Raw genomic sequence first — 23,325 nt, 5'->3', positions numbered from 1 at the left:
AAAGAAAGGGAGTGATACTTTAGCACAAAGGTCCTTGGTAGTGTTGCTGCTTATCAGGTATGAGATGCAAACTGTGCAGTTCTAACAACACTCTATTCATTATGTATTCCTAATAATATTTCTAACACTGGGACTACAGCAGGGCTGGAGTGATGTGCCTGCCCCTCCAGTGGGGAAAAGTGGGCAAGGGCCCCTTGGGGCCAGCAGGAAGCTGTGTTGCCAGGATGGTGGCACCAGGGCTGGTGCCCTTGCTTGCAGGGGCAGGGCAGCTAGGAGGTGCTTCAGGTGGGATGCAGGTTGGGAGTGATGGGCAGCAGGGCTGGAGAGGCTGTGGCTTGGGAGTGAGGGGTAGGGGCAGGGGCATATCATTGCCCCCCCCATCAGATTATACCCCCCCTCCCTCCACAGGTGTCCTCTTTTTTGAAATTGGAAATATGGTAACCGTAGGCAGAGTGCAACAGGAGCGGAGGGGGCGGGGAGCACATAAGGTACAGTCAGTGTGGGAAGAGGCCCCATGCAGTGTGTGGCCTGGGGTTCACCCTAGTATGACCATGAGTGTGTGGCCTGCACAGCCAATGGCCCCAGGCTACATAGAAAATGGACAGCCCTGTTACACAGCTTTAATAGCATACTGAAAAAGTATTCCAATGAAGATAAGTAGTGTTTCTTGTGCAGGAGATTGTGTTATGTTATGGAAATAGATCCTACTGATTGCTGCAGTTTGAGCATCATTATTGTATGCATAGTTCTCTAATAACATTATCAACAATATGTGTACTTTGTAAAGACATTTATCTGAGCACAAAATTTACAGGGAGTCCACTCTAGTAAGGCATCTCCTGTTATAAGGAAAAAGAAAACCCCCACCGTGGTATATCTCAAAACGTGGAATGCAGTGCTGATCCATCTTTATTAGAACACCTTCCTATGTTAGGCAACTGTGTTTTTTTCCCCTCAGGGTCATGTATGACAGGCTGCGCTGCATATCATATGCATAAATTAAGGTACAATAAAAAGCATCAACTCAAACATAACCACCAGTACTGTAACTTTTATTTGCTAATAAATATCTTAATAAACAGGCTTACTGCATCTGTAAGCCCTGATAATGCCTCTTAGGAAATCATAGAAAAATAAAATACAATAATAATCAGTAACTTGTACTTTGTACAAAAATCTTATTATGTTGCTCAGCAGGTAGCTTTGCCAAACCCCATATTCTTTCCGCAAATAGATGGCATATATAATGCAATTCATCTTAAAAAAACCCTAGTTTTGAGAGCTGAGCGTTCTATTACACTATCAACTTGTAGGCATGCCAGCACATGGAAATTTACATGGAACATCATATTATTATCATAATAGATTTTTTTTTCAAAAAAGGAAAATAATACCACCTTCAAGTAAATGTGAACAACTTCACTTCTAATGTAAAGTAGGTAGGTTCCTACATTCCCTTTGGGATTGCACCTTGGTATTTTAAACTTTTTATTTCACAATTATTCCTCTTGCGTGAGTTTAAGTGACCAAAAGAGAGAAAACAAAATGCATTTGGAACATATGTAGGAGGCAGATAGCACGAAGAAAGCTTGTTCTAAATGGTGAGGCAGTCCCAAGAGGAAAACACCTATGCCATCTGTGAAATGTTCAGTTTCTCAGAAACAGTAGATCTTACTTTCTGTTTATAGTATCGTGCACAACATTGTTCAGTGTTTAGAATCAATGGTACTGTACCCAGGGACCATTTTTGTATGGAATGAAGGTGAAGATTTTAGATATAGGTAGTTGTCAATAGTTGAATATATCTCTGTAAGAGGAAAGGAAGCAATGGCAAAATACAAGTGTTAGTTGTAACACTAAATACAAGTGTAAGTGCTGAGGCCACTGTTTACTTGTAAGATATTTTGCAAATCAGATTACACTGCAACTTTAGAAGCCATCTACCTTTAAAGATTTGACATGGCTGTTTAAATAGCCTAAAGTGTCTGTCATCAAATATATATATATATACACATACATTGATACATTTTATGGCTATGCTAGAATAGCAAACTATGAATAGCAGTCATATTTAATTGTGTACAATCTAATTCCACAGCAAAGACAATGATTAAAAATCCTTTTAATTCATATATGTTTAAAGCCCAGCACATGAAATTAGAGGCTATCCTGAGAAAACATACTAAGCACAGCTAGAAAGACCACTGTCTTCAATGTCAAAATCAAAGCTAATCCTTCAACGGTAACCACTATATTTCTTGTATATTTTCTGTTTTTTTTACCTTGAAGACAAATTTAGATGAACCAGAATTATAGGTAATTGTAACCAAAATCAAGATTGCTTTTCTTGAAGATAATCCATTGCCAATTAATAAAGAGTTGCACATCACAGGAACTTTAAAGATCTCATTTCTTTTTTTTTGTGCTGCACTGGAATATTTATAATATAGTTTTGTGCTTGCGCAAATGAAAGACGTGCTCCTGAGAAATGCAGCATTACCTGTCCGTATTACTGAAATCAATAGGAGCTGTAGTGCACAGTACCTCTCAGGATCAGTTGTTTGTTTGTTTTTTTGGCTAGGTTGTCATTTGTGGTGCAATGTTTGTGATACATCCTGTACTAGTAAAGTGACTGGGAATTTTGACTGCCGTCAGTAGGAGTAGACCTGAAGCCTTAGCTAAGAACAAAAAGACAGATTCATCCTTAGCGTAACTTAATTTCACTGGAGCAGTGTAGTGGGTAAATTTGCCCCCACAGTCTAAGTGATCCTCTTCTTCCTCCAGTAAAAATTGAACAAATGACCTTAAAATAATCTGTAGTTTAGAATGGAATGTCTCTGACTCAAATGTAACTTTTTTCCTGAGGGAGAAGGGAGAGGGAGCATCTTACCATCGATTCTGAAAATAGTTGGTATATATTTTACAGGTATATATGTTTTGGTACAAGACAATCTCTCTGAAATGTGGACATGATAAAGGAACTTAGTAAAGAGAACCAGTAGGTACAACTTTTTAATTTTAACATATTTGTTATAGTTTTCTTCATTAATTGTTAATAAAAATCACATTACTGTGACCAAAATGTATTAAGGGTGATTTTTCAGAAACACCGAGAGTACCTGTAAGTTATACAGCAGAAAGAGAACATCCTCAAAGAAGAAAATAACCAGCTAAGAATAACAGTAGGAGAGGGGGATCAGAAGTTATCACTGTGACTAAGTTTAGGTCAATTATAAAAGAAAAAGAGCATTATAGAGAAGCACAGGATTGGTAGTTTCTCTTTGCTTGAACATTATAATGTGAAAATGTAGGAAGCGCCATACTGGCTCAGATCCAAGGTTCATCTCAGCCCGTTTCCTGTCTCTGACAGTGGCAGAAGTAAGTATGCTATAGAGCAGGGGTCAGCAACCCCTGGCACGCGAGCTGAGCATGGCACACAAGGCCATTTTGCTCAGCACACTACCGCTAGCCCAAGCTCTAAGCAGCTGCTGCCAGCCACAGAGCCCAGACTGCTTCCAGCAGGCGTCTGGGAGGCTGCAAGCACTGCTCCAAGCAGACCGGGCTCCGTGGGCCAGCTGCAGCAGGGAGGCTGCGAACAGCTGCTTCGGGCTCTGGCATGTCAGCACTCCAGCACCTTCCAAGGTAGAAATTGTGGTTTTTCAGCACTCTGGCCAAAAAACGCTGCCTACCCCTGATAAGGGGAGAGCATTGAACCACATACATCTAGACTGATCTGTCCCTTATTTATTACCCTCCTGGGCAATCTCCCAGGCATCCACCAATATAGGTTAACTTATAGGTATATATTCTGAAGAGATAAAATTACAGAATTTTCCCAGATGTACAGGGTACAACATAGTTTATGATGTTTTCTTTAACAGTAGTTCTTAGGGCTAAATTATGGCAGCCAACTGCAGGTGTATGAGCAATGCAAGAGCTAGTACACGGGCTAGCATCATCTCTACCATGCATAATGCAACCATTCATCTCTACCATGCATAATGCAACCATAATATGGCTTCCAGCACTCCCTGAGGTAGTAGGCTCACTGGCTATACTCAATGCACTGTCTTCATCAGCAGTTATGTAGTGCAGGAGTGTCAAATATACAGCCTGTGGGCTAGATCCAGCTCACAGAGTTATGTTGTTTGGCCCACAGGTTCCTGGAGGGGCTGGGAATTTGGGGACAGGGTGAGTGAGGGTAAGGGCCCACTATCAAAATAGCTTCAGAGGAAGGCTGTGTATAGAGCTCCAAAAGGGATATGTGTTGGAGATGGGGGGTGAGCATCAACTGTGTTAAGTCCTGTGGCTGCTGCTGTTTGCTCCACCGCTCTCACATCTAGATCTGATCCACAAGGAGCCCTGCAGTCCAGATCTGGCCTACTAAGAACCCCATGGTCCGGATCCAATGAGGGGGTGGGCTGGCATGAGTATTAACAAGACACTCCATTTACAACATTACAAGAGAATATGGTTAGTAATATCCGTCTGACCTTCAGCAACAACTCAACAGTACTATTTTCAGTGTCCTTAATTGTACCTTGTAGAGTAAATACTTAAATAATAAAAAAGCACAAATTTAAAATAATGCTGCAGCTTGCTGTTTGCTTCAGCTAATCACTTCTCATATAAAGTAATTCCAATTATAAATTAAAATTGCTCAAAGTATAAAACAGGCAGTGTATTAAACATGTAGTCTGTTTTTCCTTTCCTTTTCACCTTCTGACCATAGAAAAATGGGAGTTTAGGATTCTTTCAAGTGGACAGTGATACCTCTGTATTGCTTGTTTGCACTTCTTAAAATGTGTTTATAAGTGCAGCTCAATTATGTAGTTCAGTTACAAAATTATGAAAGAGAAGCTTGTCTACTAAAAGCTCTAAGCTTTGTGATGGTACTTAGAATTGTCACAAGCTGGATTCAGAAGAACCCGCAGATCATTTTTTTTCCTTTGTGGCCATCGTATAAGAGTATCAATATCTTATGGTATATGATGCTATGGAAATATTATTTCACAAAAGCTAAATCAAAACATGCTGTCTTCATAATTCATAACCAAAAATGAATAATTCTCTCAAGATTTGATTCCAATTTTGATTTCTCCAAAATGTGAGGGTTTTTAAGTTTAGATCATCACTGTCAATATAGGACAATAATAACATTCACATTTAGATGGAGATTCAAAATTTTCAGTTTGAGAACATGAGTGTTCAACTCCATGATTTTGGTTAGGTCTTCACTCAACATGTACTAGATGAAGCCATATCTCACTGAATGCCCCCTAATGAAAAGACCTGGTTGCAGACATTACCTTTTTTTGGGCAAATGTGCAAAATTACCTATTTTTTTGCTGTGCATGTAAGAGAAGGAAATTTCCAAAAAGAAGTGGAATTGCCTAAATAGAAACACAAACTGAACAAAAGCTTCCCCCATACAGAGAAAGATGTAACAATACGGTTTTGTAAGTGGATAAATTATACTTCTGCTCAAGAAAACAACATTTGGTACTGAAGTTAAAAGAAAGAACATTGAATTACTGTTACCTAATCATTGTAAGGCCTCGACTTTGCTGAAGTCTATGTGTAACTTTACTCACGTGTGTAGTCCTAGCAAGCAAAATAGACTTTTTCACATGAGCAGAGCCACACATTCTCACAAGTCTGTAGTTTGGGGGATTTGTCTAGCAACACAGTAAAACCCATGTATTATTTTTGAGCTACAGACATAGCTCCCAACTTGCCATTGCCTTAAAGTTGGACATAGATCACAAATCAGGAAAACAATAACATTCATATAGAAGAAATCTTGATTTGGAGGTTGATTTCTTTAATACAAAGTTGTCTATAATTTTGGCTTTGTGATTTCAATACTTCTGATCTCAATTTAATAATACAGTTATAAAAAGTAAGATAATATGGGAACAGACCCAGAGCTGGGAAGACTTGTAACTGAGGCAAAGCTGAGGGGTATTAATACAAAATATCTTCTTAAAGTAATATACACATAAATGCCTCTTGTTACATGAACTAGTGTCATCATTTTACAGAATAAAACAAGGACTGATGCTTTTAACTTTCTAATGTTTTACGGCATATTTTTATAACTAAATCTTATCTCCATAACCTGTCTACTTTCTTTTCTAACATGTAATACATTATTGGATCCCATTTTCTTGGGGTTTAAGAGCTTATCTGAGGGAGAGAGAGCAAGTTGGCTTGCAAGAGAAAACGTACATTATATAAGCATTTTGGTTACTACAGCAGGGCAATACTATTTTTATAGTCTGGACAGCATCTTACCAGAGATATTGGTTCATGGACTCCTGCCCTCCCATTCACGATCACTTACATTTGTACAGCAATTGCTCATATGGGAAAGTATCATTAAAAAGCAATCAGTGTGATTTAGGGACCAGAATTTGGAGATGTCTTAGCATTATGTGACCAGGTAGCTTTCCATAAACCACAGGGTGAGAACCACTTCTTTGTACTTAATTATATATTTGTTTGGGGGTATATATTTTCAGATAAGAAGCCAGAATTTTTGGAGGTACTGTACATACATAAAACACATTGGCTGAAATTTCCAAAGCCAACTGCGGGGAGATTTCACCACACAGGTCCCATAGGTTTCAAATAGAATTGTGTAATTAAATTATCTAGTTAGGTTAAGGATTTCCCCTGTTATAATACATACGATATAAATCTCTCTATATACACATAAACACACTCTTTATAGCCATACTGTGTCCTGCATAACCTGATCTGCAATCTGAGGACCTATATCCCACCACAGTATTCTCGCATGAGCAGCATATACTACAGTGATTTAAGTACTACACCCAAGGGCGAAGATACTTGTACAGTGAAGTTGCACATTACACTTGGACCATATTAAGGGCATTTAATATATGAGTGTTTTTGCATGTTAAAGAACATTTACTTATGCTAAGTGCCTCTGAGCATCTCTACCACTTCAGGTGACGGTTAACTTTGGGACTTGATAGCTGGCTTGTGTTAGGGCAACTTTGGTCTATTCCATGAAGATGAAATGAACAATTTGTAGTCCCAGTATCCCAGGATGCACCACTCCCAGCCCCACCCTTGTCCTCGTAGTAGGGATAGAGCCCAGGGCTAGGAACAGACATTACACATAAACTGGTATAAGTGATCAGAAACCTGCTGAAATCTTTAACACAACAGAAGTTCAGTGCACTGAATGCCAAAACCAGTTTAAGATAAACGTGGATGGATGTAGTATTAAATTTAACTGATTTAGGTTAAACTGATTTATTAAATTTCTGTCTCAGATCACCTCCAGATTCAAGGTAACTCACAGTTCCCGAGCATCCTAGGATGCTTTGCACCTCTCCTGCAAAACCCCAGTTGCAGTGTGGGCAAACTAGCTTTGGCCCAAGCTGTTTGCTCCAGCTGAACAGGGAGGTATGCTCTAGCGGCCCCAGCTTCTGGCTTGGGCCACTGCAGGGTTTTTGACTGTCTGTACTTAGCCCAGGGGTCCTGGTTCCTAGACACGCTTCTCCTCACCAGCCCTCTACTGGCAAGTCAGAGCGGTGCAGGCAAGAAATGGTATTAACCCTTCATGTACAACTGCTCACAGCATGATCTAACTTTAACACTGCTTAACAGTACACAGATTTACTATGGTCTACGTTTAACATATAACTTCACTCATAAGTTTCAAGTGCATGGATTACGTCTTCTGTGCATCTCTTTGCTTGTATTATAGCTTTGGAACACGATATAGACGACTAACATTTTTGCAGCTTCATTCTGGTCTTTTTGAATTCACAGAGAAGTATCTTTGCTCTTGGCTTACTGTTGTACAGACCCAGCACTGGTTAAAGCTAAACAGCTCAATTTAACTGAGGCTTTGAAACAGGAAATGACTCTTCACTACCAAGGTGTCTGCCTCTCAACTAGCTTCCATGCACATTGTATCACTTAACATTAGTCCTGTCATTTTGCAAGGGCAGGTCCCTCTAAAAATAAATTAGTTTGCTAGAAGCCATTTATATCCCCTTTGATTTAAGTAGAAAGATCTAAATAAGGATTAACAAGGATATTCTGGAGGAAATTTGGTTAACTGAGAGGAACACTCTCCAATTTAACTGAGTCTAACCACTGCCTGTAGCAACTGACTCCATTTTGAAATTCTGTCAGAAAACACAGCAATAAAATGCAGTCCTTCCAGGAAGCCTAGAAATTGTTGGATCACATAATTAGCTCACATTAAGTCCCCTCTTGTGCTACTCCAGTAGCATAAGGAAGACTTAAAATTGCTAGAAAACGGGACTTAAAGTTTCCCATCACAAGAGAAACTCCTGATAGATACAATGGGTATGTCCAGATGAATGCATACATGTGTTTTCCCAGGGACAAATAGCAGCAGCACATAGTTGTGCCACTGCTACTTGTCCCTGGGGAATGCCCATACACACACACTCTGGTGTGCAGCAAGTTGCCCTGGGTGGGGTAGGGGAGGCTGGGGCCAATTCCTGGGTTAGCCTCAGAAGCCTTACTGGGGGTCCTGGGGGCCTCCTGGAGCTCCAGCAGCAGTGATCCAGGCACGTGGAGCCTGGCTGGCAGCTAGAGTTTCCATCTGGCCAGCCAGGCTCTGGTTTCAGGTGGTGCATGCTGCCACATGTCCCACCCATTTTTTTGTCTTTTTTTTTTTTTTTTTGACACTGGAATCTCCCGGTGTCAAAAAACCCCACCATGATGCAAATTACCAGCATGGTGAATGCTTGTATGTGTGGTACGTGCAGTTTGTGGCGCTGCAGACAGGTCTGCAGTACCACAGACCACTTGTGTACTCAATAGGTATATAACCAAATTAGATGCTCCATATTTTTACCCACTCCGTGCAGGACATACTTCAAGGTGTGCTAGAGCCATGAAAGGGTATGACGGGGGTTTGCTGTACTGCAGCAATATCAAGCTGCCAGAATAGTACCTCTGGGCCCACTGCAGACAGACAATTAAAGCAGCACTGTACCTCTTTCACCTTTCATTGTTTTAAGTTGCAGTGTACCTATTCTACCTTGCATAAGATCAGGGGAAGGCTGAATTAGACCCATATTTGACCCCAGCTACAGGTTTACTGACAAGAGCTTAGTGGAGCTGAGAATCATGTCCACTACATAAAGAAATGGAAAACAGACAGATCTTAGTTAATGACCATCCAGATACTTTAGTATGTGAACCATATCTTTAAATATACCTTTTTAAGTCCAGTACATCTACCATACATGAAGAGTTAGTCTAGAGCAACAAAAAGTTGTTACAGTTTATTTTTAATTCAGGTTTAAATGTACTGTTTTCAGGAACAGGATTAGTTGAAAATGTCCATATTATGTCATAGCAAAACAGTTAGGACCAAAGCCTACATTTGACTTGCAACTGGGGACATAGGCGATGCATAGGGGATGCATGGGGGTGCCTGTGCACCCCCTAAGAGCACTGGTGCCCCCCCCCGAGAGTGAGCACTCTCGGCTTAGGCAATGGGAAGCAGGGGCAGGCAGAGCACTGGCACCCCCCGACCTGAGAAGTGCAGCATCGCCACCTGTGGACGGTCACTATGCCCCCCCGCCCCCAGCCTCAGGAGGCACGCGTCTTCTATGATTGGGAAGAAATATTCAGGGGAAAAAAATGAAGTCAGATTGTTGTTAAGGCAAATTTAATCCATTTCCCACCAATTCCTTTTCTCTTTTCAGGAGAGCCTCTTCTTTCTCAATAACTCTAATGCTCTCTTATGCATGCAAATGTTTCAGCAACAGAATACAGTACATGCCTTAGCTTATATGGTTACCTTGTTTAAAGTGAACTATCAACAGTGTTATGGTCTAGGGACAAAGTACATCTCCTTGCAGAGGGCTAGCACAGGTTTTAAACAACACAAATCTCACTTGAGCCATATTTTTAAGGCTCATGGTTCACAGAAGTTGTGTTGGTCATAGGCAAAGGAGTGAGTCTAGGGTAGTGACAATAAAATCAGTGGTAAAAATATATATGCAAATTATATATATGGAATACATATATAAATTACTATGTCAGTAACATTTTCCTATGCTCCCTCTTTTTATTTTCTTTCATTTGCATTTCTCGGACTCTCTTTATTCTGTGCATTTTAATGTGTAATTTTGGTCTCTCCATATTGTATATTGTGGGTACAGTGGCCTAATAAATCTGTTTAAACACACCAAATGCCAGAGGATGAATAGAAGCTAATTTTTACTTGCAGAAAGAATGAGCCAAGTTAGTGGCAGCTGCTGATAATTTTGCATATACATTTGTGGCCTGCACAGAAATGCATGCACATGTGAGAAGACAACACCTGAACATTTTAAAACAAAACTAAACAAAAACAAAACAAGAATTCAGTGGCACTTGTCTTGTATGCTGAAACAGCAAAGTAGTTTCATGGTTGAACAAGAGCAAATATGCAGTTTCTAAACCTGGGGAAATGTCAGTTTGATCAAGATACTAAGAAAGAATTATCCTGCACAGCAACAACAACAAAAGCCACCCATAGAAACCCACAAAACCCAAGAGAAGGTTCATAAAGTTTTTAATAAATATCCTCACCAAAAGAATCTCCTGGTTACTCCTTTCCTGGTTACCTATACTTTTGTTTTTATAAAAAATATATTTGATTAATAAATGCTTTTTATATTGTTATTATATTTATTCTATTGAAAATATATTTTCAGAAGTGTGATAAATCTGGAAATTAATTTCCATGAAACGTATTCAGGTCAGTGTATATGTAACATGCAACTTTGCACCCACGCTACCAGGAATAACAAACGTGCATGTGACAGCAAGAACGCACTCTTATGGTTAGGTTTCATTCTGGATAACTTCTGAAACCTTTTTACCAAGTAACCAATGCCCAGATCCTCATTAATATATTTAAAGGGAAGCCTTTCCCCAAATGGCACCCTGGTGGAGATGGAAGCAAAGGCAGGTAAAATGGAAAGCAAAGCAGTAAAGGGGAAAAAAAAATCAACTTTTAGGTTTGTGTCTGAAGTTCTTATTCCAAACTATTTAAACATATATGATTTTCTTTCCATAAGAGAACTCTCATTAAGAAAAAAACCATGAAAATATAGAATTTGTGCAGAAATTTACCAGGGACAGCCTCATAGAGTATATCTAAAGCTGGTTAGGTCTCTAAGGGGCCCTGATTCTGTAATAATGTATGCTCAGGATTAGTTGGATTGAATTCAGTGGGTCTGTGCATGTGCTTAAAGTTACTCAAGATTGGGATCACAGTTCTTAAAATGTGCTTGTCAAATTAGCATCTGTGCCTTAAAAAAATCTGTTCTGGATCTGAAAAAACTGTCTTCTGGAATTAAAAAAACCTCCAACAATTGAAGAAAGGAAAACATATTCAGTTCACCAGTGTTACGCCATTTAAATCAGTGGAGTTACATCAGCATTAAAATGAAGTAACAATAGTGAATCAGGACTAGTGTGTCTTAGTCTGTGAAACTGGTTAGCAGTATAAACCTTTCTAAACCTCCTCCTGCTCTTCCGTCTCTGCCTCCCATATACAACATCAGCCTTTTTTTCAGCATCAAGAAGTATGGTTTGCTTTTAAAGTTGAAATTAAACAGAGTAATGATGACTTAAAATGAATGATGACTATTTAGACTGGTTGATTGGTTTTGAAGTATACACATATTTTACTTAATTGCCCAAATGCATTTTTAAACTGAAAATTAATGTTCAAGTATGCCCTGGGTTCACATAACTTCAGAAAAATGGTGTAAAAATTAACACAACCATCTGCACCCAGTTTACATGTGACATGCATGTAAATCTATGCATGACTTTCAGAGCATATGCAGACATACGCTCATTTCCCAGTTAATGGTAGCGCATATCTCATGCAGTATCCTGCAAATGTAGTCCAGCATATAAGTTGTCTGAATAGAGCATGAAAGCTTTAAATCTTATAGAGGTACAAATATCATGTCAGGCCTTTGCAGTCATGTTCTTGCATGTAAATATGGCTATTGAATAGTTCTAAAGATAATTATATTATATGCCAGTTAAATATTGGTACTAAATGAAGACTAGCTATTTAATAACTAGAGCTCCATTCTATTACAGTCAGCTTTTTATTTCTAAAAGCAAACAGTTAAAAGTAGACTCAAGGCAACATATTACACTGCCATCCTATGCCTCCCTCTCTGCGGTGTATAATGTAACTAGCGCCACACAGTGTAACTTACACTACTGATAACATAGTGTTTGTACCACTGCTTTCTAGTGGATGGTATGGTAGACCTACTTGCGTGTGAGCGATCTCGTCATTCTTTAATGGCTGGCCACAGAAGCTATATTAGTCCCGAAATGACTAGAGTTAACAGAGCTCCTTTAGTTCGACTAGTAGATGCCTGTAGTTTTGGAGCAGAAAACTCTACGTGACCACACTGTGTAGTATAGGTGGCAAGTGTAAATATATAGGGACCTACTCAACCTGCAATTTGACGGATTTATGGCAATCAAGAAATTAGGTGATCTCTGTGAAATCCATGTGGAAAAAAAACATACTAAAAATAAAATGCTGGCTCCCCAGTGGGAGCCAGCAGTCCTCCCAGCCATGCAGCCCAGCATGAAGCAGGCTGATGGCACAGAAGTGAGCAGGCAAGAGGGCTGCCTGTTGTGCGGCCCTACCCCATTTCACCAATCTGTGGTGAGGGGCAGGGCTGCATGATAAACAGCCCCCTCCACCAATCAGCAACAGGGGGCAGGGACACTGGGGCCCCTTGGCCAATGGGAGGTGGGGGGTGGGGGGCAGCCATAATAAGTCCATGAAAATGGCAGCCAGCCCCATGATTTGCCTGCAAAATCAGGTGGCCACTGCCTTGAGTTGGGTAGATCTCTAAGTATATGTGGTTAAGGAATTGTTACAATAGCTTTCCAGGAGTAATCTACCATGTGATAGAGACAAATACTGAGTATTAAAAAGGGCAAAAAAAGGGTGAAACATCCTCAGAATGAATGAATGTTGCAACTTTATGAAAGATAAAAGAATGTTGAGTGATAATAGAAATAAATTTAAATTCAGGGCCTCAAGAAATTTTAAAACATAATGCTTTCTAACCCCTTTCTCAATTATGCAGGCAATGAGAAATCACTACAGGAACTCGGTCACTTCTGCAAAGAATTCTAACACATTTCAGGCACCAGCTTACCAGCATTATTACAAAGTAAGGTAACAATAGGACCCATATATCTGGATTTAGTTAAGGGGTAAAATAAATATTTATGCCAAACTTTTTTTGATTGCACATTTGATATTGGAAGTTACATGATCACAGAACATGAAAGAAGTCAAATACTTTTTGATCTACCATCACACTCTAAATACATCAATAAAGAAGCCACACCAGGCCAAATAGGCTGCTACTATCAAAGAAATCCATGAAAGTTTCCCAAATACTGTTATACAAAGTTACACATCCATGCTGAGTTATTCACCAGTGTGTAGCAACAGTCTTGCAGTGGGCCAGGATTTCATTGGCAGGTAACTGATGGAGGATCTATGCAGTGTGGTTAAAAATTCCAGGCTGGAAGCATTAAAATAAAAGTATGTTTATAGTCTGAACAGGAGACTGCAGTTCTGGAAACTGGAAGGAGCAGAAGGGAGGGATGAGAATATTTTCCATTTTAGAAATGCTGAGGCACAAAACACAGTTGCTTCTAGTACTTTCATACATGAAATCCTTTCTCCTGTATGTGCATCATGTGCAATCGTAAAGTCTGTAAACTGCTCACTATTCGTCTCTGGTGTCCAATGAGCACAACTCCAATTCTTCTAATGTCACTGTAAAGAGAAAAAATGCAAGATTCATCCTGAATGTATGAAGAGCCAAGCCTTTAGTACTGCTCCTGAGGCTGAGCACCTAGCGGAGTTCTTCAGAATTGTTTACGTTTCTCAGCTGGAATATGCAAGAATACTGAACATTTTCAAGCTTTCAAAGGCACATTTGCCCCCGCTGGGTTAGTACAGACAGCCATTTAGGAAAAAATAATCTTGTGTCTGTGACACTGGTATTTGCTTACACAATTTAAGGTCAAATCTTTCTCCCCAGCTCCAAAGAAATTCCTGAGCAGCAGTCAGGGAAAAGGGACAATCCCATAGCTGTGAGAGGGAAGCAATTCTTCCCATCCATGCTGCAGAGGCAAGCAGAGCTGCTTCATGTTTCCGTGTTGTGGCTTAGAGACTGAAGTGGCTGCTGCTGCACTTTCAGTGCTTTGGGTAGCAGTAGAGCTTCCTAGATTTGCACTGGGAGACTGTGTGTGCGTGTCTGCATGTAGGAGGAATGATATTTGACCTTTTAGGGTATGTACAGACATTCAAAAAGCCTGAGGTGGAATGAATTTAAGTTACACAGTTTTCTCTAAGTGGCATAGTTTAGATTGGTAGTGAACAGAATACATATTCACTAGGGCTGTGTGAAATTTTGCTCGGTATTTCATTTCAAAGCTGCTTCAATGCGTTTTGAGCTCATAACAGCAAAATTAAAACCAAACAAAAGCCTTCAAAACAGCTTTGAAACGAAACAAGGGCACTCGAAATGTTTTGAAAGTTTCGAGACATTTCGAGTTTCGAAGCCAGGCTTACATGGCTTCAGCGCTGGTCCCAGCCGGCAGTCTCCTATCATCCAGCAGGCAGGTCGGGGGGATGCCCACACCCCCCAGGAGGGCTGCGGGGTTGTGCCGGACTCCTCCCAGTGGTGTGGGTCCCCATCTGCCTGCTGGATGACAGTAGGTTGCTCCTGCCACCTGGGATAGCGCTTGGTGCAGCCTGCACCCAGTCCTGGGAAGACTGGTGCTGCCACTGGCCCCAGCCGGCAGCACCAGCCTCCTGTCATCTGGCAACTGAATATATTATACAACTGAATAGGATATGGCTACTTTATATTCCAGACATGTTACATACTTCTTGCATGGCAAAATGGAAAATCAGAAAACAATAGCAACAGTCATTATCAGGCATTAAAGGCATGCTCCTGCACCCACTGAAATTAATGGCAAAGCTCCGGTTAACTTAAATGGAGCAGGATCAAGCACTGAGTGCCAACAACGCATTTGGCAGTGCACAGAACAAAAGCAAGAAAAAATATATAACTAACTTGCACTACAGTATATGGGCTTGATCCTACTGACAGAAGAATAGACAACATTTTTCCCACTGAATTCACCAGGTTCCCTATCCAAGCCAGCTTAAGCATGTGAATTGTCTGACAGACTTCTGTGGTGACACAGAAAGCATGAGGCAGAGCTAGGAACTGACACCAGGTCTTCTGTCTTCCTTGACTGCAATCTTGTCCTTCCTCTTCACCTGTTGTTTAAAATTATGTTTTTCTTTTATTAACTGCAGTAGTAAAGTTAAAACATACTTCTGTTCCATGCCTTAGTACTTATATAAGCTCTATTACAGCAGCATTTTGACCAATTGTAGTTTACTCACTGTAGAGAGTCATGTACATACTTACTCAATACTCATTCTTGAAACCATATCCAAAGTTGTGAAACCTGCAGCCATGAAGTTATTCTTATACTGACCCATTTTTATTGAGTCCAGCCAATCACTGACTGAAACAAACAAAGGATATTCTGGAACTTCACCAGGTGAATCTGGCATTCTATGGAAAGAAAATGTAAAAAGTTGTAAAGAAATATAAAAGTAATGTCAGATTTAATTTACTAGAGCTATTTTTTGTACTAAAGAGATGACTGGACTAAGTAAAGAACCCGAGCTAGAAAGCTCAGATCCAGGACTGAAATTCTCTTCAGAGTTTCAGAAAACCCCCCAGATCTTGCACTTTGATTTTAGCTCATTCTCTAAAATGTATGAGTCATATTTTAGCATGCAAAGTTATTTTTGATACTACTTCTAAAAACCAATGGCCTCAATGGGAGCTTTATTTGCTTCTGAAGCTCAGAAATGGTCCTATCCATGTTGTTATTATTTTGAAATATAAAGACAGAATATTCCTCTGAAGAACTTACACTTACAGGATGAAGATGACACCATAATTTCCAAACTCAATAAAGCAAGTCAGAGAGAATAAGAGGACAATTTAACCTTGGATATTATGGGAAAATAGCACAGATGGAATGTGGAAGTATTAATACCCTGGCTAGGTAATAACTTTCATATTTACCTATACAGAAAATTGCTGAAAAAGGGAATGGCTGTTTATTGTCACATTAGACAATAGAAATCTTTCTAAATTTCTAATGCTTTAGATTGCAGCGGTGCAATCTAACAGCAGCAATACTAAACTTAAAATGGGAATAAAAACTATATTTAATACCCTTGTTTTCATGCGATTATAGAAGTAAGCAAAATAAAAGGATACAACTAACTTAGTTAGTCTTCTCTTTCTTTTTATGTGTTATTGTTGAACTAAAACCGAGTGAGAGAAGACAAAAAATCCCATAATATATTCTATATTTTTCTTCTGTTTTTACTTATATTTCCCCCTGTTTGGGATGAGGACTGCTCACCACTCCCACTGAACTTCATGCACTTTGTGTAGGGTAGAGGAACTGTTTCATATGTGTTATCTGTTATTTGCCTTGCCTGTATCCATTTTTCATACAGAAGCACTTCAGCAACATAAAAATGTTTTCTCAAATAGGCAAATTCATCATAAAACCACAAACATGTGTAGGGAGACTCAGAAGCATGTGTAACAACCTGACATTATTTTTTATCGCTTTTGAAAACTGACTAGATTTCAAGTTGAAATTGTCCCTTTAATACTGGAAATCATTCACTACATGACTACACCTAGCAGCATCAGTGTTTTGTTTGTAAAGACCCCTTTTAGACATCATTTCAAGGATGTATTTTGTAAAACAAGCATGTGATCATTTTTAAGTGCCTTGGAGTACTAGATTAAGAAAGAACATGTTTTGATTACAATGGTGCAATCTATAGAGAAATATTTTATTAGTGCCAATAAGGGTGGCAGAATCTGTCCCAAGAAGAGCAGGAAGAAGAAAGCAGTCCATCCTGCTACATTAATCTGCTAAGGTTCCATTAATCTGTATGATAATACATTAGATATACTAAACTTTTATCCCAACATTAAAAAAGATGCCAGAGGGTAGAAAGAGAGAATAAAGAACAGAAAAGGATTGGCTATTAAAAATCCATTTGAGCCAATTAAAAATGAACAAACACTAGAGGTCCTTGGTACTAAAAAGTGTGTGTTAATTTTAATTTAGTGTTTGAGGTTCTCTTAATTTCCAACTCTCATTCACACAAAGTTTATATTACTAAAATACTAGGTATCAGATTTATATAAACAAAACTGAAAGGATTATCTGGCCAACATCTTGCATGGAAGATGCCAACATTTTTAGAAAGAAAGCAACACATTCATTGGGTAGGGCTAGGAGAAATAAGGGAGATTTTAATTCTATCCATATTTAAATGTATGCCCAAACTTCAGGTAAAACTGATTTTTAACAATTGCTGCTTTCTCTTCAGTTGGAGATAATTAGTTCTCAACACAACATCGATTCTTGAATGACATTTATTTCTTATGACATTGGACTAATATATTTTTAACAGAAGACTGGGACAAATTAATCCCTAGGGTAATACTACGGACATCACTGAAATTATAGCTGGTTTGGATTTTGCCTATTGAGTCTTTTCTTATAAAATAGACTTCATAGGTTAGAAACAGCCACCAAATATAACCATGCTGCTTAACTGCATTAAACAGAGAGAGAGGAGTACTAATACATTCAGAAATCAAATTTGCCGAAGCACAACACCAAAGCTCAACGGAACAGACATGAGTCTTTCAATCTAAATTCAGTGTTTTAAAATATGCATAAATAAAATAAAATATTAAATAAATAAATATAAAATAATTACTCCCTTGTGCCACATAAAACTATTCCAGCTGCTATTAACAACTCAGAGGAACACTAACCCCTCAATGTACAAATGCAGATTATGTATCCTGTGTGTGGGGCACTAAGATGGTGAAAGGTCATGGAATTCTGGACATGTTCAGGGGCTGCAGTATCTAGACTCATTTAACACTGAGTCTATCCCAAGGCTAAGGGATATAGACAAATAAATGAAGGAGGACAATGTTTGTGATAAATTAGCAAACATTTTGAGATGGCCATATGGTTATCAAACCAGAAAATCCTGAGCTATTCCTGGAAAATTATAATCCACAAGAATGTTGAAGACACCCTGACCAACTGGAATACATAGTGTAAGAACTCAGTTCAGTCAGAGACTTTGAACTATGGGACCCTGATTCCTTGCTACACTTCTGTGCAGTGGTTTGAGGTTCTCTTTAAACCCAAAACAAGCCTCCTTCAACGCTGGCTGTGCAAAAGTATGATATGAAGACATCAAATTATGAAGATCATGTTGTACTGTGCTAAACAGGTAACTTGTTGCATCAAAGGCAATGTATTGTACTGAATACAGACAGCTGCTCTTCCTTGGAACAGTGTTTGATTCCTTGATGAAAAACCATCACTAATAGCAGTCTGAGGCTATCAACTCTGAATGACTTTTAACTGCTGGCTCGCCCCCATGGAACAATAGTACTTCAATGCAGGGCCTTACAAAGGGAACTAAGCATGACTAGCAAATCTGGAGTTTCTTCCCTGGCTCGGAGAGAGAAGTCCTATTTAAGACCAGGTGCCTGTGCACACCACGGGTTTTAATCATTATTAAATCGCAGCCATAAGTTGCTAGAGAGTAGGTTTAGACTAGACACTACTTTACAGTCAAGGCGGCTAGGATCTGGAACCAACTTCCAAGGGAAGTGGTGATGGCTCCTACCCTGGTGGTCTTTAAGAGGAGGCTCAATGTTTACCTGGCTGGGGTCATTTGAGCCCAGTTTTCTCTCCTGCCCACAGCAGGGGGTTAGACTAGATCTACAAGGTCCATTCTGACCCTACGTCTATGAATCGATGAATAAATTAAATAGGTTTATAAAATTTAAACTCATTTATTTTGGAGCATTGCATCTGTGTTTCCATGCATTAGGTTTTTGAACAAATTAAGCCCTGGAGCATTGCATCTGTGTTTACATGCACTAGGTTTTCAAATGAATTAAGCCCAGTCCCCAGCTGGCACCACAGGAGACCAGGATGGTCCAGCACTGCCACCCGGCCTGGGCCCCTCCCCCTCCCCCCCGTGCCCATGCCCTGCCACACAGCTATGGAAGCAGGGAGCTGGCAAACTGCACAAGCAAAATAAAAGCAGAAACCATTCGGAAAGGAAAGCAATTCAAGAGAGTGAACTACAATAAAGTTGCAGTGCCCTCTGGTGGACGAATAGACTCATTACACATCTTTAAGTGCCTTTGTGTTTGCATGCAATGAATCCACGGATGCAGCACTTTAATTCCAGGTGAGCCAAACTAAACTACATCCAAGGAGTTTTACTTAATGTACCAGAAAGACTTTTAAAATGTCCGGAAAACCTACTTATGCAAACAGTCATGCAGTGGCAGTGCAAGGAAGGGCAAAAAATGTTGTATGTATAAAGAATTCTGCTCTGTGCTAGGGGTTGATCATTGCTACATGTAAGCAGAGCTTACAGGACTGAGAATGCAGTATGAACTCTTCCAAACCTCAAATGCTGATGAACCATGGACTCATAAGAGGGGTAAGAACAGACTAGGGGAGCATGCAGCTCAAGACCTTCATTGTTTTCAAAGATGCTGTATGACTAAAATTAACATGGTTAAAAAATTCCTGAACCATGGCTTGGTTCCTCACTTTTCTAACACACTGCCTTCAGTGTGGGCTAAATGAGTAAGCTTGGCATGTCTACAACACAGGTGGAATTCTAGTGGAATATGCCTAAGCAAGCTGGGGTCTTAGGAAGTATCCTACTGGTCAAGATCTAGGATGACTGGATGGCAGCATCCCATATCCCAAGGTAGGCCTCAGACACAGCTCTGTGTCTGGGAGTATGACTTCCAGCCCCACAGTTAGAAACAGTGACTGCATTCTACCCAGGCTTAGTTGGCTTGAAAACACATGGGACTCAGTGACTGGGTCTGCTCACAATGGACTAATACTTCTATACTGTCTCAACTCTGACACTAATCTTAGAATGTAGTCAAGGGCTATCCACAAGCTCCAACTCTACCCTTAGCTCTAATCCAGATATGCCAAATCATTCCAAAACTAGCCTTTCTTAGCAAAGGGCCACTAAAACTCTCCCACGCTAACCAGTCCTAAATGTCATACAAGCCTCTGGTGACTACATAGCCTACATCCCTACCTCCAGACAGCTATGATAAATCACCAGGCATAGTCTTTCCTTTACCTCTCTGACCTTTCAGAACCTCACTGTAGGGTTTAAAAGATACAGAAGGCTCTTTGCACTGCAGTGAAGTTTTCCCTTAATGAACCCCCTGGGCCAAAATCATCACTTATTTCACCTTATGCCTGGCATAACATCACTTATTTCACCTTATGCCTGGCATGACAATGGGTAAGTACACTGACAATCGCTCCTTCCATGGCTCTGCACCTACTGCTCCATTAATTTCTACGACATTACTTTGAGCTGGGGGAGGAAACTTCTGATAACACCTCAAGGAATCTGTTGTGGAGTGATAGTGCCATTATTTTGTATATCATCATCTTTTTTCCACTGCGGTGAATGTAGCTCAGCAGGCCTGGGGTATATACATGCTGCAGGAAAGTAAAGACAGTTCACAAACTGATTGTGTGTTGTCTGCAGTTTCAAAAGCACTGAAGACAAAATAAATTTACAAAGGGAAAAGGTGTGTAAAACAAAAAGTGAACAAACAGACAAAAAAACAAACAAAAGAAACAGATAAAAATGCCAGACAAAGAAAAGAAAAATGACTAGGAATGTAATCCATATGCTTTTGGGTGGGGGGAATTTTTTGTTTGTGAACTTTTAATAATAAAAATCACCTTATAAGAGCTTGCCAGATTTTTCCACCCCACCTAATCTGGAATTTTAACTGACAGTAGCCATTATGACTGTGTAAGGAAAGAGCGAGTCTTACACAAGTACATCTTCCACCAGGGTATGAAGGGTGCTTGGATTGCGGATCAGTTTGTCTAGGAAGCTGACGATATCACTGAACTTCGGTCGGTGGTTTCTCTCTTTCTGCCAGCAGTGAAGCATCAGCTGGTGAAGGGAAGCTGGGCAACCCATGGGAGCTGGAAGCCTGTAACCTTCTTCTATAGACAGTATAACCTAGACAGAGGTATGTGTGTCATTACAGGGCATTATATTTACATGACTAAAGTACAGAATAAAACCAAGTATACATTCTAATGACAAACCAAGAACAAAGACAGATAATTAAGTCTCTTAGTCTGAAGTCAGGGAGAGGGCAGGGTAGATTTGTACCTTACCAGCTAATTAAATCAGAGCTGTATAGCACCAGGTTTCATAAGCAGAGGACTTGCTTCATCAGATGAAGTAATTTACTTCTGATGAAGTAAGCTCTCTGCTTACAAAAGCTTACAACCCAAGAACAAAACACGCCCCCACACACACATTGTAGCATTAGATGGTGCTCTGAGTCCCTGAATGAGGACCTGGTGAAGGCCAGGGGTCTGTTTTTTATAATGAGATTCAGATAAAAAATGCAAAGTATCAACCATAAAGGTATACCTCACAATAGCTTGGCACATGTGAGGTAAATTTGGGTGGCAGCGAGCAAGCAGAAAGAGATTGCTGCTCCATCCCCTTCAAGTAGCCAGGAAAGAAGCAGGAGAAACACCCTTTTCCTTAAGCAAGCAGGAAAACAGAAAAGCAATAAGATACATCTTTGTCCTTTTTAACCGGTAGGTAGATATTATGTTGAATGAATTCAGGGAACTACCAGATCTCACACTAATCATCATTTAGAGGAGTGTTCTGATATTTGCTTCAGGACATTGCAGCAGTATGTGGCAAGGCCATGGTACAATGATGCAGCACAAATATCAAACTGCAGCATCTCGCCCTCTGAAGTGCATTTGATGATCAGGTGATTCTCTTGCTCTTCAGGGCTGAGTATGAGCAATCTGGACAATGAAAGCCACTCAGCAATATAGCAAACAGTAGCTTTTATCTTCTACAGTATATGTCATAGAAACTGTGTCCCCAAATACTTTTTGTGAATAAAAAATTAAATGACTGTTAGATAATAAGCACCAGGAGAAGAGTCAAACTGCTGGGTTTGACAGGGGCAAAAATTGAGATTTTGAAAAGAGACCATCTATGAAATGGACAGATCAGATATAGGAAGGCTGTTCCATGTGAAAGGAGCTGCAAAGAGAAAAACTTTTTTTAGAGCTGCCTAGATTGTTAGGAAAAAGAGAAACAAGTGAGTGCTAGCTGAAGGGAGAGAGGAGGACAGCAGATGATGATCATATACAGCCGATGAGTCCACATAAAGCATAAAAACAAAATGGGGAGCCAATGGAGCTGTGAAGAGAAGAAATGATCATTATGCCTCTTCATATGTGAGAGAAGGAGAAGACGGGAAGTAGCTTTTCAGCAAACAATACTATAAAACACTGGAGACAATCACACCATAGACTCAAACTCAATATTCCTAATAGTGATTCCCAATATTAATATACCAGCTTGTATGAAAATTGTGCCTGTTGAAAGAATGCACTCAAAGTGACATTATCATTTGTCATACTTATATGAGCCCATGTATTGTACATACACACCAATAAAACAGGAAGAATGCACATTCAACTATTTAGGTTGAAGCAACATTTTCTAGCACTAGCTGTAGCTTGTGTATTTTCAATCTTATTAGCATGAAACCCTAGGTTGCTCTCTTTCTGAATTTTGAATTAGTATTGTTGGCTCTGCTTGACAATGCCTGATGTTTAGGCTGCAGGCATTATGCAAATAACAGTAATGAAGCTACATTAGGACCTAAGCTCCCCTTTATGATGTGATGCAGAGGGGAGCAAGAGAATAGTAACTGCACTCAAATCGGCCTGAATTTTGGAAAAAAAATAGAGGGCAGAGTATACAGAACATAGCCTCTTGCAAACTGGCAGAAAACCTTGTACATAAAAATATGCACTCAAAGTTCTATGAAGAATTGCATTTGTAGTAAGTAATTTTCAAACCAGCAAGCAGCAGCACAAGATGGTATACTTTACTTAGAAGCAGCATAATTTGTAATAGAGATCTCTGAATGTGTAGCTTTTTTCCTGTTACATGCACTTAGGTTTACTAAGCAGTGGCATATCAGACACTGGGACATACAGACAATACACACCACCCAT

General features: G+C 39.8%; 1 protein-coding gene across 1 annotated transcript in view; it reads right to left on the bottom strand.

The window, feature by feature from the left end:
* Nucleotides 1–12,823: 12,823 nt before the first annotated feature.
* EPHA6 (EPH receptor A6) overlaps nt 12,824–23,325 on the bottom strand; it is a 948,424-nt gene continuing 937,922 nt past the window's right edge. Inside the window, exons 17-19 of the mRNA XM_019528673.1 lie at nt 21,084–21,277; nt 15,531–15,680; nt 12,824–13,855 (exon numbers count right to left, since the gene is read on the bottom strand). Coding sequence (XP_019384218.1) covers nt 13,741–13,855; nt 15,531–15,680; nt 21,084–21,277 — 459 coding nt within the window. The 3' untranslated portion in view covers nt 12,824–13,740. The remainder of the gene's footprint in view (nt 13,856–15,530; nt 15,681–21,083; nt 21,278–23,325) is intronic.

The sequence above is a fragment of the Crocodylus porosus genome, unplaced genomic scaffold (assembly GCF_001723895.1).
Source record: "Crocodylus porosus isolate Cpor-Errol unplaced genomic scaffold, CroPor_comp1, whole genome shotgun sequence".
NCBI classification, from domain to species: domain Eukaryota; kingdom Metazoa; phylum Chordata; order Crocodylia; family Crocodylidae; genus Crocodylus; species Crocodylus porosus.
Note: the sequence above shows the minus strand (reverse complement) of the source record. Positions and strands in the feature narration are given on the sequence as shown.